Source organism: Anarhichas minor, unplaced genomic scaffold, assembly GCF_050575085.1.
Source record: "Anarhichas minor isolate MPS153535 unplaced genomic scaffold, ASM5057508v1 ptg000027l, whole genome shotgun sequence".
Lineage (NCBI taxonomy): Eukaryota > Metazoa > Chordata > Actinopteri > Perciformes > Anarhichadidae > Anarhichas > Anarhichas minor.
The window spans coordinates 24,118,026-24,134,336 of NW_027466473.1; the positions used below are offsets into that span (position 1 = coordinate 24,118,026).

The 16,311-nt window shown below is 43.3% G+C and overlaps 2 protein-coding genes across 2 annotated transcripts; one reads left to right on the plus strand and one right to left on the minus strand.

Annotated features, from left to right (window-relative positions):
* Positions 1–6,511: 6,511 nt before the first annotated feature.
* LOC142959977 (odorant receptor 131-2-like) lies at positions 6,512–7,468 on the minus strand. Its single transcript, XM_076101513.1, has one exon. It carries the CDS (start codon positions 7,466–7,468, stop codon positions 6,512–6,514), a length of 957 nt encoding a protein of 318 aa, XP_075957628.1.
* Positions 7,469–14,928: 7,460 nt separating this feature from the next.
* Positions 14,929–15,973, plus strand: LOC142960620 (odorant receptor 131-2-like). The gene has a single exon (XM_076102546.1). It carries the CDS (start codon positions 15,020–15,022, stop codon positions 15,971–15,973), a length of 954 nt encoding a protein of 317 aa, XP_075958661.1. The 5' UTR covers positions 14,929–15,019.
* Positions 15,974–16,311: the final 338 nt, after the last annotated feature.

A 16,311-nucleotide genomic window follows, 5' to 3' on the forward strand; every position in this document is an offset into this window, starting at 1 on the left:
ATTATGGAATCCCCTTGATATCGAGATAGAACATCTTAAAGGTTTTATCCAGACAGATAATAATGTAGAATAATCTGAAATAGCATTTAAGAACAAACAAAAAACATTAACTGTATGACGTAATCATAACACAGAAGCACAGTTTTTCTTGTAGTCCATCGTTTTTTGAGCTCACACGCACAACAAAAAGTAATCCACATGCATTTTCCCAGATTTGACGGTAAGCATGTTGGAGGCCATTCCTCATTCCATGCGAGCAGAACTGGTCTGCAGGGTTTGCTTGTCCTCGTGTGCATTTTAAGGACTCAATCCTCCCACCCACTTCATGTGATACCATCACACATAGGCATAGGATCTGTAAAAAAACAGTAATGGGTGATGTAATATAAAGCCTTTTAAACCCTAGCCCTATTTTTAGGCCTCTGCTCGAAAATTGCATTACCATACCCAAAAGACTCCAAATCTGTAACTACAAGGGCTATTTTAATCATTTTGATGCTAGAATACAGGTAACACTTGTGAGATGTGTTGAGATGTGTAAATATTGTGTATATGTTACTGGTTAATAGTGAATGAAGATGGCACACAGCTCAAATTGAAAAAGTTTCAGGTTCGCCTGAAAAGAAAGCACCTGTATTGAAAATATTTATTTGAAATAATGCAGATACAACCCAACAAATACGCCACAGTCATAGCACAACGTGTTTACAGTCTGCACCACAAATTTTACTTCGATTGAGTGAAGCCGGCCAGCATAAATGAGGTCTGAGTCAAGCCAAATTCTCATTTTTGGAACCAGCTGTTGCGCTGCTCTATTCTAATTTTATATACTATATAACTATATATTAACTATATATTCACTTGTCTTATCACTAAGAGTGTTCAATACATCCTCATAAAGCAGTTTGGCATCATTTTGAGCAATTTTGAGCTCTCATATCTCTCCATGAAATTTCCTCCTCACTGTCTGTGTCTGTTAAAGCCTTTGTAAGGCCTGTGATTGGCGGATTTCATCATGTGACATCTTGTTCAATGCGGAAGAGACTCACGAAAGCAGTAGTTGGGTTATTTAGGAGATTGACAGAGTTTTTATCCACAAAAACTCGATCTGCTTGGCACAACCCCCACGAATAAAACCATTGGTCTAGCAGGAGAATGCTGACCATTCCCACATAGAAGCTCCTAGGACCGTCATTTCAATTCACACAGTGCAGGAGACGGACTATATTGCTGACGTGGATTTCAATGGATTAGCTTCGTTTTTCGGCACGAAAATCTCCAAAAGGTACGCGGCGGTTCAATTTTGTTTTCTGGGGCGCGGTGGGTTGTTAGTTGGCTTTGTTTATGTAACTTTTGAACGGTTTGACGGAGTGGAATTTGAAGAGCGCGAATCGACACGGGGTTGAAACGTAGTCCTTCAGCATGTATCAATCCGCCATGATCGCTGCCAGCTTTGTGATGAGAGATGCAAACGGAGAGCATAGTTGGCCGATTTATGGCGAAAAATACGTGATATTGTGGTAAATCTTCTAGATATGATATTAGTTCATGTATAATTGTGTTTGCAGTGTTTAAAATGGCTGGTATGATGATGTTGCCCAGACTTTTTTCGTTAATTCGGTATATAATGTGTGTGGAAAATTAATTATATTTGTTTATGAAAAGTGTATTCTACGACACGCTGTACGCTAAACTTTTCTAAAAAGGGGTCCCGTGGGGGGCTCTTGGGTCCAAAAGGTTTTAAGAAATTTCTCAATACCCTGGTCCATGTCATTGTATTTCCCTTTGTAACAAGAGCATTTTTTTTGACTCGGCTGTTCAATTCTGTGGTGGTGGCCTGATTTGGCCAAAATGTAGCATGTAGTATGCAGTATGCAAACAAAGGCAAAATCTACAGAATGCCAAAAATACCTGGACGTCGTATTGAATCTCTACTATGCATCGGACCTTTATGGCATTTTAAGTTTTCGTCTCATCAGCTCAGCCAGAATTGTGTCATACATTATTGAAAGCGATCTCTAAACCAAACTGTTCTGACCAACTGACTGAGTGACTGCCAAGCCTTCGGGACGACTGCACTGATTTTGCTGGAATTGCAAATCAATGGCCCGTCATCTGTCATCAATATGCCACCACTTACCCTCTCCATCCGAATGTGACCGCTGCCATCACTTGTCCCAAACCATTGCCGAGCTGGAAGGACGTATCTCTACTCTGTACAAAATCAGAGAAGAAGAACGGCTTCTTGACTCCCTGGTTACAGTTTGTGCCGCTCGCTGCTACTGCCTCAGCCAAACCCGAGCTGGACTCCACCATTCCCGGCCGCCAATCCTTTGGAGGCCCTCTGGCTACAGCAGGGTGCTAGACCAAAGACACTGACTAGCGCCACTCCTCTGGGCCGTACTGGGCCGTAGTGTGCAGAAATAGCAGTGGAAAATAGCAGAGGGAAAAAGTCTCAGCTACGTCTTTCTCCTCCATGTGAAATTCAGCTCACAAACCGGTCAGCATCCTGGATAAGCAGGACTTTCCCCTGCTGACAGGGGATTGCCACCCCACCTTCTCTTCGCAGCCATCATCTCCAAGCGCACCAGGTCCCCCAGCATCTGGCGGCGCAACCCGGCTACATGGTCAATCTCTCCCGCCACCGATCAAAGCCGGTTCCCCCAGAGCCAGCTGGTGGACGCCCCGCGGACTGCGACGACATCTTCTCATCAGAAGCCGGCACGGCGGACTACAAAACTCCAAACTCTGTACCCAAAACTCTGCTGCTAGACTCCTAACAAGAACAAAAAAGAGAGAACACATCACTCCAGTCTTAGCTACGCTGCACTGGCTACCTATAGCCTCCATAATTGATTTTAAAGTCCTTTTAGTTGTCTACAAAGCTCTAAACGGATTTGGACCGGCCAATATCACAGACTCCCTATAATGGCATTTGGTGCAGCGTGTGGTAAGGAGGAAGTTTGAGATTAGAAGGCTGATGCGGTTGAGTTTTTCGGTTGGTAGTGAAGCCTCAAACGACTTGGTGTTGAGAGTGATTCCGAGAAATTCAATGGACGTGGATGGTCCCATTGTTGTGAAAGTAAACGGCGGGGGGTGTACTGGCATCACTGTTGGGTGTCCGGGCTAAGGCGACTTGCTGTGGTTGCTGGGAGTAGGAGGCGGTGGGCACTGGCATCCCGGTGCCAGGTGCCTCGGCTAGGGCGACTTGCTGTGTTTGCTGGAAGTAAGTGGCGGGGGGCGCTGGCATCCCGGTGCCAGGTGCCTCGGCTAGGGCGACTTGCTGTGTTTGCTGGAAGTAGGTGGCGGGGGGCGCTGGCATCCCGATGCCGGGTGTCCCGGCTAGGGCAACTTGCTGTGGTCGCTTGAAGTAAGTGGCGGGGGGCACTGGTATCTCGGTGCCAGGTGCCCTGGCTAGGGCAACTTGCTGTGGTTACTGGAAGTAGGCGGCGGGGGGGAGGCGCTGGCATCCCGGTGACAGGTGCCCAGGCTAGCGACTTGCTGTGGCTGCTGGAAGAAGGCGGCCGGGGGGCACTGGCGTCCACTGCCAGGTGCCCGACCCGGGTTCTCCTGCTAAGGCTGGTTGATGTGATTGCTGGAGGTGGATAGCTTGGGGCACTGGTGTTCTGGTGCCAGATGCCCTGACTAGAGAGAGCTGCTGTAGTAGACAGTGGACGTTAAGGTTCTCCTGCCAGGTTTGGCTGATGTGACTGCTTGGAATGGAGAACTGGGGTCGCAGGCATCCCGGTGCCCGGTTCCCGTCCCACTCGCTGCTACCGTGGAGCAGTCGCTAGGAACATGGGAAGCTGTATGACCGATGAATGAGCAGGAACAGTTCTCTTGAATGAGTGTTAAGGGTTTAAAACTTGTAATCTACGACGAGTGTTGTAGACAGCTTGGTAGCTATGCTCGTTAAACGTAACTGAATGGACGGTTCTCAATTTGTCCGGGGATGACCACGAATTGCTGCGGACGCCATATGTTTCTGTATCGTCGTGTCGGCTTACGTAGCCACGCTGCGTAGGTTATATTTATACATGTATACGCTATATAGCAATGGCACGAATTGAAGGAGCAACGAATGATTGGATTCGAGTCAATCTAAACGGTAGATTAATGGTTCCATTTCAGTTCGAATGTCATTTTGATTTTTGGTGAGTTTATGACACTTTATAGTGCAACGGGGTGCAGCCACGTCATGAATTAAACGAGTGGGGACCTATCAAATCAAAGTCGACTAGAGAGATGTTTGGATGGCGTTTTGACTTTGGTGAGTTAATGAGCTTTGAGTTGAAATGTGGTAACAAAGTGGGAGCTGCGATGACCTGTTGTATATCATTGTGCGGAGAATTTAAACTACGCTTGATGGTATTACATACTGCGATGGCACTTAATGAACGAGCGAGGACAAATTAAATGGAACGTGAGTCGAGACATGTCATTTTGACTCCTTGAAATTTATGAGATTAAAGTTGCAATCTGCTAACGACATGCTACGAGGAAGTGTCATACATTAGCATGCTTTGATAGTGTTACGTAGTGCGGCGATGGCACTGATAAAATGAGCGAGGACGAATTGATATGAACTTGAGTCGAGGCGGATGGCATCTCAGGTTAATAGTGCATTTACATGCTTTTCGGATAGTCCATTTTCTGATGCTGTAAATACTGTGGATTATAGCTGTGAGCTGGCATCCCGGTGCTGGTAATTCCAGCTAGCACGGGTGGCCATAAATGGTGCGACTGGGGGGCATGAAGGTCTGGCATCCCGGTGCCAGGGGTTACGCCAAGCTGTTGGGGTGGCTGGGAGAGGGTGGTGGGGGGTGCTGGCATCCCGGTGCCATCATCCCCGGTTAGAGCTAGCTGCTGCAGTAGTTGTGAATTGGCAGTGAGGGGCCCTAGCATCCCGGTGCTAGGTGCTCCTGCTAAGGCTAGCTGGAGAGGTAGCTGGTGCTGGACGGCAAGGTGTGCTGATGTCCCGGTATCGAATTCCCTGGATGCTGCTGTTGGGAGACCTGTTGGGAGGATGTGAAATTTGGAATACCGGTATTATAAGCTCTGTCTCAACGTCGTTGTCGTTTGTTTTGCAGGTGATCTTTCTGCTGCCTTTGTGCTGGGTGATTTGGGTGTACTGTATCTTTAACCGGATTGCTGACGTCTCGACGTGTTGGTCGTGACGTAACCGGGCGGTTAGCACGGCGGTTGGACATAAGTAAATCGAAGAGTTTAGCTTTTTTGTCCGATCCGTGGAAAGGGATTCCGTTTTCCTTTAATGCTTTTTGCAGGGTTACAACGGTTCAGTTGGAGATTGGTGAAGGTTGGATTTCTGGGGATCGTGACGAAGCGTCCGGCTGCGTGTGGTGAGCCCGGAATAGTTGGGACGAGGTCGGGAGGCTGATAACTTTCTCGTGGGTGATGGAGTCGGGGAACTGCGGACCCGGCCGCCGCCTCAGCGCCGCAGCTTTCCCTGGACCCGGCCACCGCCACCTCAGCGCCGCAGCTATCCCCAGACGCGGCCGCCGCCGCCGCCGCCGCCGCCACCTCAGCGCCGCATCGACCTCCAGTTCCCACCGCCGCCATCTCGGAGCAGGAGCGACCTCCAGTTCCGGCCTCCGCCGTCTCCGAGCAGCAGCAACTTCCTATTCCGGCCACCTCAGAGCCGCAGCGACCTCCAGTTGCTGTGGCTGTAAATAATCACCCAGTCTGTTTATATCCATTCGGTTTTTATATCCATTCGGTTTTTATTTTAGTGCACTTTTTGTATTGTTTACAACTCACACAGCGCTTGACTTGCTTATAGAGTTTTATTTATTTTTACTTTATTGTTGGTCATTGGAGCTTTTAATGTGTATTCATTTTTATGCTAGACTTGTTCCGAGCTGTTATTTATATTTCCGTGTAAGCAAACTGAGAGAGAAAACAGCCAAATTCCTTGTTTATGCGCATGTACTTGGACAATAAAGGGATTCTGTGCATCAGATAATGGAACACAATCTCCTTTTCAGATCATTAAAAATACATTGGAAAATATTTGAAAGTATGAAATATATCAAGACCTGATACCTCCAATACATACGCTGTAATAAGGCCAGTCCTACCATTTTTTATGAATGGTGCATTATTGTTAAAATGAATACCAAACTGGTACTATGTGATTTAATTAATGGTGTTAATTACCAAACTCAAACAGTGTCTTATATGTGTGAATATATAGTATGCACTGTGGTATACTGCTCTTGTATATCATTTATTTTAGAAGCCTTGTTTGTAGGACAGTTCATATAACAACTAACTCATTTAGTATGTGAATAGTTAAGAGACATGTAATAAATGCATATCCAATAATCACTTCTTTAAATGGAACAAACACAGACTTTTATTATTGTACTTGTCATTTAGAATATGTAGCAGCATCTTTGAGAAAGGTGTACAATGATCAGAAAACAACCATCTTGTAAATTGCTGCCAGTCCGGCAGCAATTTGTATTGAAGAAGCATTCACTTTAAATTGTCACTTTTTGAGGAAAACTGAGCTTCTCCACCGACAGGTCAGATTTTGCAACAGGACGGGTCTGATTGTTTGATCCCTGAGTCCATAGATGAGAGTACTCAGACACCTTGGAAGGATAAACAAGAACACAAAAAATATATTGTAAATACGTATAAGGTTTAATCTCCCCACAGTTCTGGCTATGGCTACAATGATGGTGGAGTACAAGGAGGCGGCGAGAATCAGGCTTAGATGAATCAGGTGAAGCAGAAGCGTGTGAAGAGCCTTTTTGGCCGACTCTTTGTCTGTTGAAGCCGACCTGGCTACAAGCGCTACACCAATGGTGGAGCTGATGATTGCTACACCCACCGACAGAAATAGAGTGCTGGCATGCACTTTTTCAAAATCATTAAAGATCGGGGCGAAAAAAAAGTGTTCTTTAGAGCAAAAGTCATTCATTTGCAGATTTACGGAGATCGTTGTGAACACATACACCAACATGAGAGCTCGAATGAGGATGTGGATAAACTCACAGGCCCACACCACAGCGATGGCTATGCCTGTGTTTCTCACTGTGAAGATGGTAGCATGCCTCAGTGGATGGCACACAGCCACATATCTCTCAAGTGACATCACGGCCAGTGTGAGAGGGGAGATTGACTCTAAGAAAACTATGAGCATAACAGGGACACCACATGCATAGTATGGAATTTTCAACTGCAAAACAGACAGTAAGTAAAGCAGAAGGCTTGGTACCAGCTGAAAAATGTCTGCAAAGATCAGGTTGAACAGCAGGATGAATCGGGATGTCTCACAAAACACCTGCTTACTCCTCAGGGTGAACAGCAAAACACAGTTAATGTAGAAGAAAGAGCAGATTGACCCGACGGATAAGAAGCCATACAACATAGTCTCATATGGGTCTGGACGCAGCAGACTAGCAGTGATATTGGCCTTAGGCTGCAGCAAATACAACATTATGATCCTTTGGCTTGCTGCAGTTGAACTAATGGACCATATAACATCCAAAGTAAAGCTCGTCATGCCAAAAATCAAAAAATGTCATCCATTTCCATCACCGTGAATATAATTTGGAGTGCAGAACGCCAAATTATCCATCAATGTTGAGCAGTCAAGTCAGGAGGTTAGAGGCCAAGTTCATTTCCACCAGGGCAGAGCTGATCTTGTGCTGGTTTTTTCCTGCACAGTACTGTATATATGCTTTGTCCCCAAGCCACCTTCATTGGACATCATTACGTCAGCATGGTCATCATTTGTGCTTTCACACCGCCGGGTGGGGTGTGTTGATCCTGATGTGGGTGTGTGACAGATGCTCACTCCCTATGATGTTCAACTTATTCTCTGTCCGATATAAGTGAAACAAATGATACGTTCACTGTTGAATGGCTACAACAGAACATTACTATATGATAAATAAATAAAAAAGATGTGAAATTGTCACAAGGTATAAATTGAATATATATTGCAGGAGTTACTGAAGCAGGAGATGACTAGGATGCGTGAATAGCAGGAGAATGACAGGAAGGAGAGAAGGAATGGATAGTGGCTATTCGGCGTGGTGGCATGAGTTGGCAGGCAGGCATGTGAGCGAACTGTATTCCTGAAGATCAGGGAACAAACAAGGACGTGTTGACAGGTTTTAGCAAGAAGACGTGGAACATGGCATGAATGCGCATGCAGTAAGGGAGCTTGAGCTGGGATCAGGTCTAGTGTTGGTCGGCAATACGGCGGTCGCAATGTACAGTGCTGAACAGTGCAGCCGCTGCAAGGGTGGGCCTTTGCAACAGCTGTTCCCTGTTAGCCTACAACGGTCTTTACTTCCCTTGCTGTCTTTACATGTTTTTTAATACACCAGCACCTGTACTTTCCTTTGACAATAATAACCACACCGTCCACTATTACTGGAACCACCTTTTTTACTTTGCCTTACTCTTACAAGTATGCCGTGACTAAACCACATCAGATCATGATGGTTCACAGCTGCACACAGAGAGCTAGCCATTAGCTTTCTAATGTTAGCTCAGACTGAGGGGGGAACCAGCGTGGTCTGCCCCTTCTTTTATTACATCCATGGTCAGCCCACATTAATTGACCGGCGCCACTCTCTACCGCCATTGACTCATTTTCAGTGACATATGGCACTGAATGAAATGAAACGTCATGTGAAATATGTTTGAAATGATAAGAGCAATTTGCGTACCAAATTTGGGGAATATTGGAGCAAATTTATCCCGACTAAGGCCTGCCACGGACCAAAGGTGTCAGAAATGCCTTTGAAGGCTGAAATAATTTGAGGACGCTATCGAGCAGACGTGCCACGACCAATTATTATCAAACTAAAACATTACTAGTTCGGACAAAAATCCAAAACGGCCTACCACTTCGGTTCTGTCCCTTTGCAAGAATTTGGATTTGACATATAAAAGGTTTAAACTAATAATAGATTTTTATGTTAGGTTTTATACTATTCTGCTTTAACATGTAATGCCCAAAACAAAACCGAAAACAGCAGTAGATTCAAGTCAGTAAAAGTTTGACTTCTGATAACTTTTCTAAATCATGTGTTGTTATGAAAATATTGTTTTTAGTTTGGTGAAATACTCTGAGGTATCACAGAGAGAAATCCCCACAGCTGACCCAATCCCTTGATAACTCATTTAGACACATTAAATATCCAAACCCTTACTCAGCATCACGTCTTCATTAAATATTGATACGATTAATGCCTCAGGTGGGTGTTAACAAGTCCAAAGTACGTAAATGAAGCAAACTTCAAACTTCAATGTCTGAACTCAAAAGTTAACTTAATCTTAAATGGCTGAACTCATATTCAAACTCAAATATGAAGTTGCATGTAGTTGTAAATAAACTTATACATATTATGTAAATAATGTTTCAAATTTCAAGCTGCCCTTGACGAGACTTTATTGATAATACAGTTCTCCAAGCCTAAAGCCGGGAACAGATACCAACATCTCTGTTGCCACTGCCTCAGACTGTTTTCCCTGTTAGCCTACAAACAGTGGTGTATAGTTATATACGTAGGTATACGCTCCAAAGTAATGCAAATCATGTGGGTTATTTTGATTAAATGAGAAAAAGTAACTAGAAAAGCCTTTCAGTTACATGCTGCTCCAATGCTCTTGGTTGGCTAGTTACTAGCTTCCTAACTTCTTGTTACATTAGCCTACCTTAGAGAGGACCCAGCAACAAGGTAGATCTGAACTCTGGACTCTACTTAAAAATTCCATTCATTCCAACATCCATTGTGTGATTTGGAAGCAAAACTATTGGTCGGTAATAAGAATTACACAAACCACAGTTTGTACTTTGGTAGGATTTGGTAATTAAACTAGGTTTAGTTAAACAACATCAGAATCAGCTAGTGTTCATTTTTTTAGATAAAATCCTGAGAGCTAAAGCTTTAAGTTTTGTACGTCCTGTAGTCATATAAGTGAATTTTGCATTTTTTGGGTGTGTATTGATAACTTGTTATTAATGCAGGACATCCTACACATTAAAATTGCAGAAACGCTCTGCAACTCAAGGCTCTAACTCTTTACTAGACTGCATCTCAAGGCTCTAACTCTTTACTAGACTGCATCTCAAGGCTCTAACTCTGTACTAGACTGCATCTCAAGGCTCTAACTCTGTACTAGACTGCAACTCAAGGCTCTAACTCTGTACTAGACTGCATCTTAAGGCTCTAACTCTTTACTAGACTGCATCTCAAGGCTCTAACTCTGTACTAGACTGCATCTCAAGGCTCTAACTCTGTACTAGACTGCATCTTAAGGCTCTAACTCTGTACTAGACTGCATCTCAAGGCTCTAACTCTTTACTAGACTGCATCTTAAGGCTCTAACTCTGTACTAGACTGCATCTCAAGGCTCTAACTCTGTACTAGACTGCATCTTAAGGCTCTAACTCTGTACTAGACTGCATCTCAAGGCTCTAACTCTGTACTAGACTGCATCTTAAGGCTCTAACTCTGTACTAGACTGCATCTCAAGGCTCTAACTCTTTACTAGACTGCATCTTAAGGCTCTAACTCTGTACTAGACTGCATCTCAAGGCTCTAACTCTGTACTAGACTGCATCTTAAGGCTCTAACTCTGTACTAGACTGCATCTCAAGGCTCTAACTCTGTACTAGACTGCATCTCAAGGCTCTAACTCTGTACTAGACTGCAACTCAAGGCTCTAACTCTGTACTAGACTGCATCTTAAGGCTCTAACTCTTTACTAGACTGCATCTCAAGGCTCTAACTCTGTACTAGACTGCATCTCAAGGCTCTAACTCTGTACTAGACTGCATCTTAAGGCTCTAACTCTGTACTAGACTGCATCTCAAGGCTCTAACTCTGTACTAGACTGCATCTTAAGGCTCTAACTCTGTACTAGACTGCATCTCAAGGCTCTAACTCTTTACTAGACTGCATCTCAAGGCTCTAACTCTTTACTAGACTGTATCAAAAGCCCAACAGAATCCAGATGGAACGTCTTCAGAAAACCTACGTTAACTTATGTTTTACTGAAGATGGCTTTTGAATAAATGAAAGATGTTGTAAAAGCGAGCTAGACGACCTGCTTACGAACGCTGCTGGACCAGTGAAATCCTTTGTGTCTAAACGGACTGAGCAGAATTTTTTCTTTCTTCGTTTAACAGCCAAAAATAACTACTTTATTACAGACAAGTTGACATCGTTCATACCGTTAATGCAGTTAAAGCAGTTAAAAGCATAAATATTTACATACTAATTAAAGAAATACAATTTGAGGCAGAGATAATTGACCTAACATACTTTATTTATTAATTATCTCCTTGTATCGCTTTATTAAGGAAAAACATTATTTGATAAATTTTCATTGGGCCCCCCACAGTTCTTTTGTGCTCCTTGATTTCCATCTTACTAGCACATGTGCTCCTTGGACACAAAGTTAGTGTTAAGCCCATCCAGTGACAGATAATAACAAGGCTAATAGAGTCATAACCACAATGTCGTGACCGGTGACCGGCCCATCGGTCTCATATATCCGATTGTTTACACGGTCAAATTTCATGTATGTGATGCATGATGGTTTTACGTCACGCACATAGTGTCACAGACAGCAACGTCACAATGATTACTACCTAAACATTGACTCCTGCCCTATTAACTGCAATACATATGTACATATATTGTACATATATATGTACATATATTGTACATAATCATCTAGTCCGTCTATATGGATCCAGTATTTATTTATTTGCACTATTTGTATCATTTACAACTTATAGAACACTTGACTTGTACGTAGATGTTTTATTTCTGATTTGATTGTTGGGGGTGAGTACTTTTTATATATATTTATATCATATTTATGTAAACACCTATTTTTGTGTACATAACAGTCTTATCCTTTACCTTTATCTGTCCTGCATTGAATAATATATTGAAATAAGTATTTTTCTCCCAAAACAATTAAGGTGTCAGTAGTTCATTTGACTTCTGCCAACAACTGCCAAGTTTAGAGTCCCTGTTAGTTATGGGTCGTGAAGTTTTCTTACTTTGCAGGTGTATTTTGCTAAATCTTGAGTGTAATTGTTGTGGCAACATTATCTCTCAGCTGTTGAAAACACTGAGGAGTCACAGAGAGATCTCCTCCCAGCTGACCTAGTCTCCTGATAACTCATTAAGATACATTAAATATTCAAACCTTTACTCATTAATGTTTTCAGTAAATATTGGCATGATTAATGATTCCTGAGGGAGTTTATCAGGAATCTTCATGGAGACGGGATGACATGTACCTCTGTGGAGACAAAGTATGGCAAAGTTGAACTAAGTTGAAATAAGAAAAGTCCAAAGTAAATAGAGAAAAACGGGACTTTAATCGCCAATGTCTGACACCAAAACCTGTTGGTTCAAAACTGTGCTTACCCATTTAAAGCTGCACTTCACAAGATATTAGAACTTTAGAAAAATATAGGTGTCTTCTTAGTCTGAAGTTTGGCTGCAAAATTGAGCAATGTGGATGAGAAGTGGCACCTCTAAGTCTGAGGCCACGGTGGATTGTGCCATTCGGGTTGGGAGTTAGAGTTCAGGTATCTTGGTAAAATGGAGCATGAGATTGAGGGGCGGTTTAATTTAGGCGTTGTACTGGACCATCGGCGTGAAGAGGAAGCCGAGCGTGAAGGCAAAACTCTGGATTTAGCTTTAGTTTTAAGTTCCAACCCTCACTTATTGCACTTTGGTTTTATATTTTTCATCATCAAAACAAAAAAAATATATTTTCTTATTTATGACCAATTTACGTTTTAGGCAGCATCTTCCCAAACAATATGATTAAGTACCCAGATTTGGACTAGCATCAATATGCATAATCACAACTTATTCAGTGTAATGATACCCATAAACTTGCGAGCCCCGTGGCACAGGTTATTTGGGGCACCCTCAGTTTGTCCACCAGTAGTCTGGGTTCCACTAATGCAGACTCTTCACTTATATTTTCACTTACTGTAGTATGGAGCTTTTTTCTTAACTTTATTCAAGAGCGCTGTCATTGAATTTGAGAGCACGACTTGTTGATTTCACGCTCAGACAGGGATCATTTCATTAGTCAACACGACACCTGGCATTCTATTGGTTGGGCAATTTTGAGAGGGTTGTGGTATGAAAATATCTGTGAGCAGATGTTTAAGGAGCACAAAGAAGCAGCTCAAGTCGTGTAATGGTGCGTTCACACCAAACGTGGCGCGAATTATTCGCGCGAGTAGATAACATACAAAGTCTATGCACAGACGCGATGAGACTGGAGTGACGCAAATTTGCGATGGCACGGCGCGAATTCGCGTCAAACGCCAAAACGCCCCAAATGCGTGAGTTGAAATTTTTCGGCTTCGGCGAAAAAATCACGTGACGCTGTGGCGCGATAGCCTATCAGCGTTGAGATGTTTCTCCTGTCATCACTGACACAGTGAATACACCTCGATAAAATCCACAGAGCTCCTCTGGACAATGTTATGAACCAGACATGACGGCGTTTAGTTTCCCGGGATATCTGTGACTTCCACAACACGTACTAAGCAGAAATAGAGGTTATTTTTTCCACGGTTGATGGCCGACAGTTGAACGGCTTCCAGGGCGATAAGCCACACCCCCTCTCCGGCGCGTCCAGCACGATTCACGCGAATGAACACAAAATAGCATAAGGAGAAGGACTGACGGTGGAGTGCAGGAAATATGTGCAAGCAATAATATATCTGAGTTTGAGCAGAAGCAGTGCAAATCCAAGTGCAAGCAGGGGATATTTGAGTGTGAGGACAGGGTTTTGAGATAAAGCTTTACAAAATATGAAGTTAAATCAAGTCATGCTCTCAAATCAAAAGCCCACACTCTTGAATAAAAGGGGAAAAGCTCCATACTTTGGTTTTCAACATAATACTAAAGAGAACATTTAGTGCAGCAAACAGTTGTTACCAAACGGTAGGACAAACCACACAAAGGGCTGTTAATGGTGCTTCTTTAGGACACTACTGATGTTTGGTTTGTGGACAGCTGTTATGAAGCCTCGAGTTTGTCGATTTTGTCGTCGCCATCTTGGATTACGGCCGCCGCCATGTTGTTTTTTGCAACCAGTGAACAGGAAGTGACCATATCTGGACTGAGGAGGAGTGACGTAGAGACGCCGTATACGTCTCTGGTAGAGACCTGTCAATCACTGTGTAGCCCCGCCCTAAAGCATCCCCTGCTTTATGGTCTGTTTGACTCTAAATGGACCATAATGTACTAAATGAACATCATGCTGTATTGAAGAAGACTTGAAACTAGAGATTGAGACCATAAACTCATGTTTACAATGTTTACTGAGGTAATAAATCAAGAGACAAGTAGAGTCATTTTCTCATAGACTTCTATACAATCTGACTTCTGTTTGCCCCCTCCTGGTCAGTAGAGAGAATGCAATTTTCTATTAGCTCTAGAGTAACTATGTGATTGCATGATTGGGGAGGACTAAGCTGTATGCAATTGAATCAAATTTGAAAATCACTTCTTATAGTTTTTGTTGCTGACCGACCAGGACAGACTGAATCTACATGGAAGTGACAGTGGAAATCTTTCTATGATGGGATATTAAGAAAGACAGCCATGCCTAATACAAGGAAAAACAGATGCTCCTCTATTCTCATATCCACTATGGAAGACATCACATGACCAAGGTATTGGAAAAAAATGGAAGAGAGGCTACCTACTCCTGAACTGTTAACCATGTGTTGGTGTCACGTGAAATGGGTGTGAGGACAGAGCTCATAAACAGAATGTGAGCGTAAGCATACCTGGCAGACCAGCTCTGCCCACATCACAAGACGCTAACCTGCTAACTGTCTGCAGAGGGTTTTTTTTAGATTTTTCATGTGAACTCAACAGGCATGTCTGCTGATGTTGGATCTTCGTTGTTGCAGGAATACAAAAAGAAGTTTATTGTGTGCTCTCTCGGTTAATGTCTTGATTGCTTCTCAGAAATGTCGTATGCAAATCAGTCTCAGACCAACATCACTGCTGGTCTGCAGTATCAGGGCTTACTGGAGGTTATGTTGTTTTCCACTCTGACTACATTACCATGCTGTGTGTTTCTCTTCATTAACATCACCATGTTGTTCACCTTGAGGAGTAAACTGGTGTTTCGTGAGACCTCCCGTTACATCCTTCTGTTTAACCTCCTTTGTGCAGACACTATGCAGATGGCACTGAGTCAGTTACTGTACCTTCTGGCTGCTTGTAGAATAACACTGACGTATCCGTTATGTGGGGTTCTTGCCATGCTCGCTGATCTCACAAATGAGATCTCCCCTCTCACACTGGTGGTGATGTCTCTGGAGAGATATGTGGCTGTGTGCTACCCACTGAGGCACACTACCATCATCACCATGAGAAACACAGCAGTGGCTATCATTGCGGTTTGGACCTTCAGTTCACTAAATATCCTCACACGAGTTATTCTACTGTTAGATTTTCCATTTGAAGACCTGGAGAGCCTGCAGATGACAGATTTTTGTGCCAAAGTAAACATACTTCTCGGCCAAATGTCTGGTCTTTATGATAAAGGCTACACTTATTTTCTGTTTGTATCAGCTAGTGTGGTAATTATTTCCACCTATATTGGTGTGATGATAGCAGCCAGGTCAGCCTCCACAGACAAAGCTTCAGCCCGAAAGGCTCGTAACACACTGCTGCTGCATGTGGTGCAGCTGGGCCTCAGTCTCTCCTCCACTATTTACACCCCTATCCTCATGGCTCTTTTGAGAAATGTAACAAGGCTAATATTTGTGCGAATCCAGAATGTTATGTATGTGTGTATTTTCATCTCTCCCAGATGTCTGAGTTCTCTCATTTATGGCATAAGAGATCAGACCATCAGACCTGTCCTCATCAGACATCTATGTTGTCGACTGAAACTCTCAGTCGTCCCAGCCTAGGCTCAGGTCTCAACGTAGACTTTATGACGTGGATCTAACTGTGTGATCGCTTGTAAATGTAGTATATTTATGTATATAGGGCTCAAAAGAACCACAGGACAGAAACAGCCTTGCTAACAAAAGACATCCTAATGAGTGCAGACTCAGAATCTCACCATTCTCCTTCTATTGGACTTAAAGCTAGGGTTGACAATGTTGAGAAACTATCAAGACTGCCCTAGATCTTTAAAATGATCGCACGTAAAAACACTGCCTAGTGTTGCCAACTCCAGCTTGAAGTGCAGCCTTTTGTACAATTGACAATTCTATTTCAATGGTCAGACTCTGTCCAGAGTTTT

What these genes read in the sequence shown, in the direction of transcription:
- LOC142960620 (XM_076102546.1), top strand. Translation starts at nt 15,020, where the DNA reads ATGTCGTATGCAAATCAGTCTCAGACCAACATCACTGCTGGTCTGCAG.
- LOC142959977 (XM_076101513.1), bottom strand. Translation starts at nt 7,468, where the DNA reads ATGTTGTATTTGCTGCAGCCTAAGGCCAATATCACTGCTAGTCTGCTG.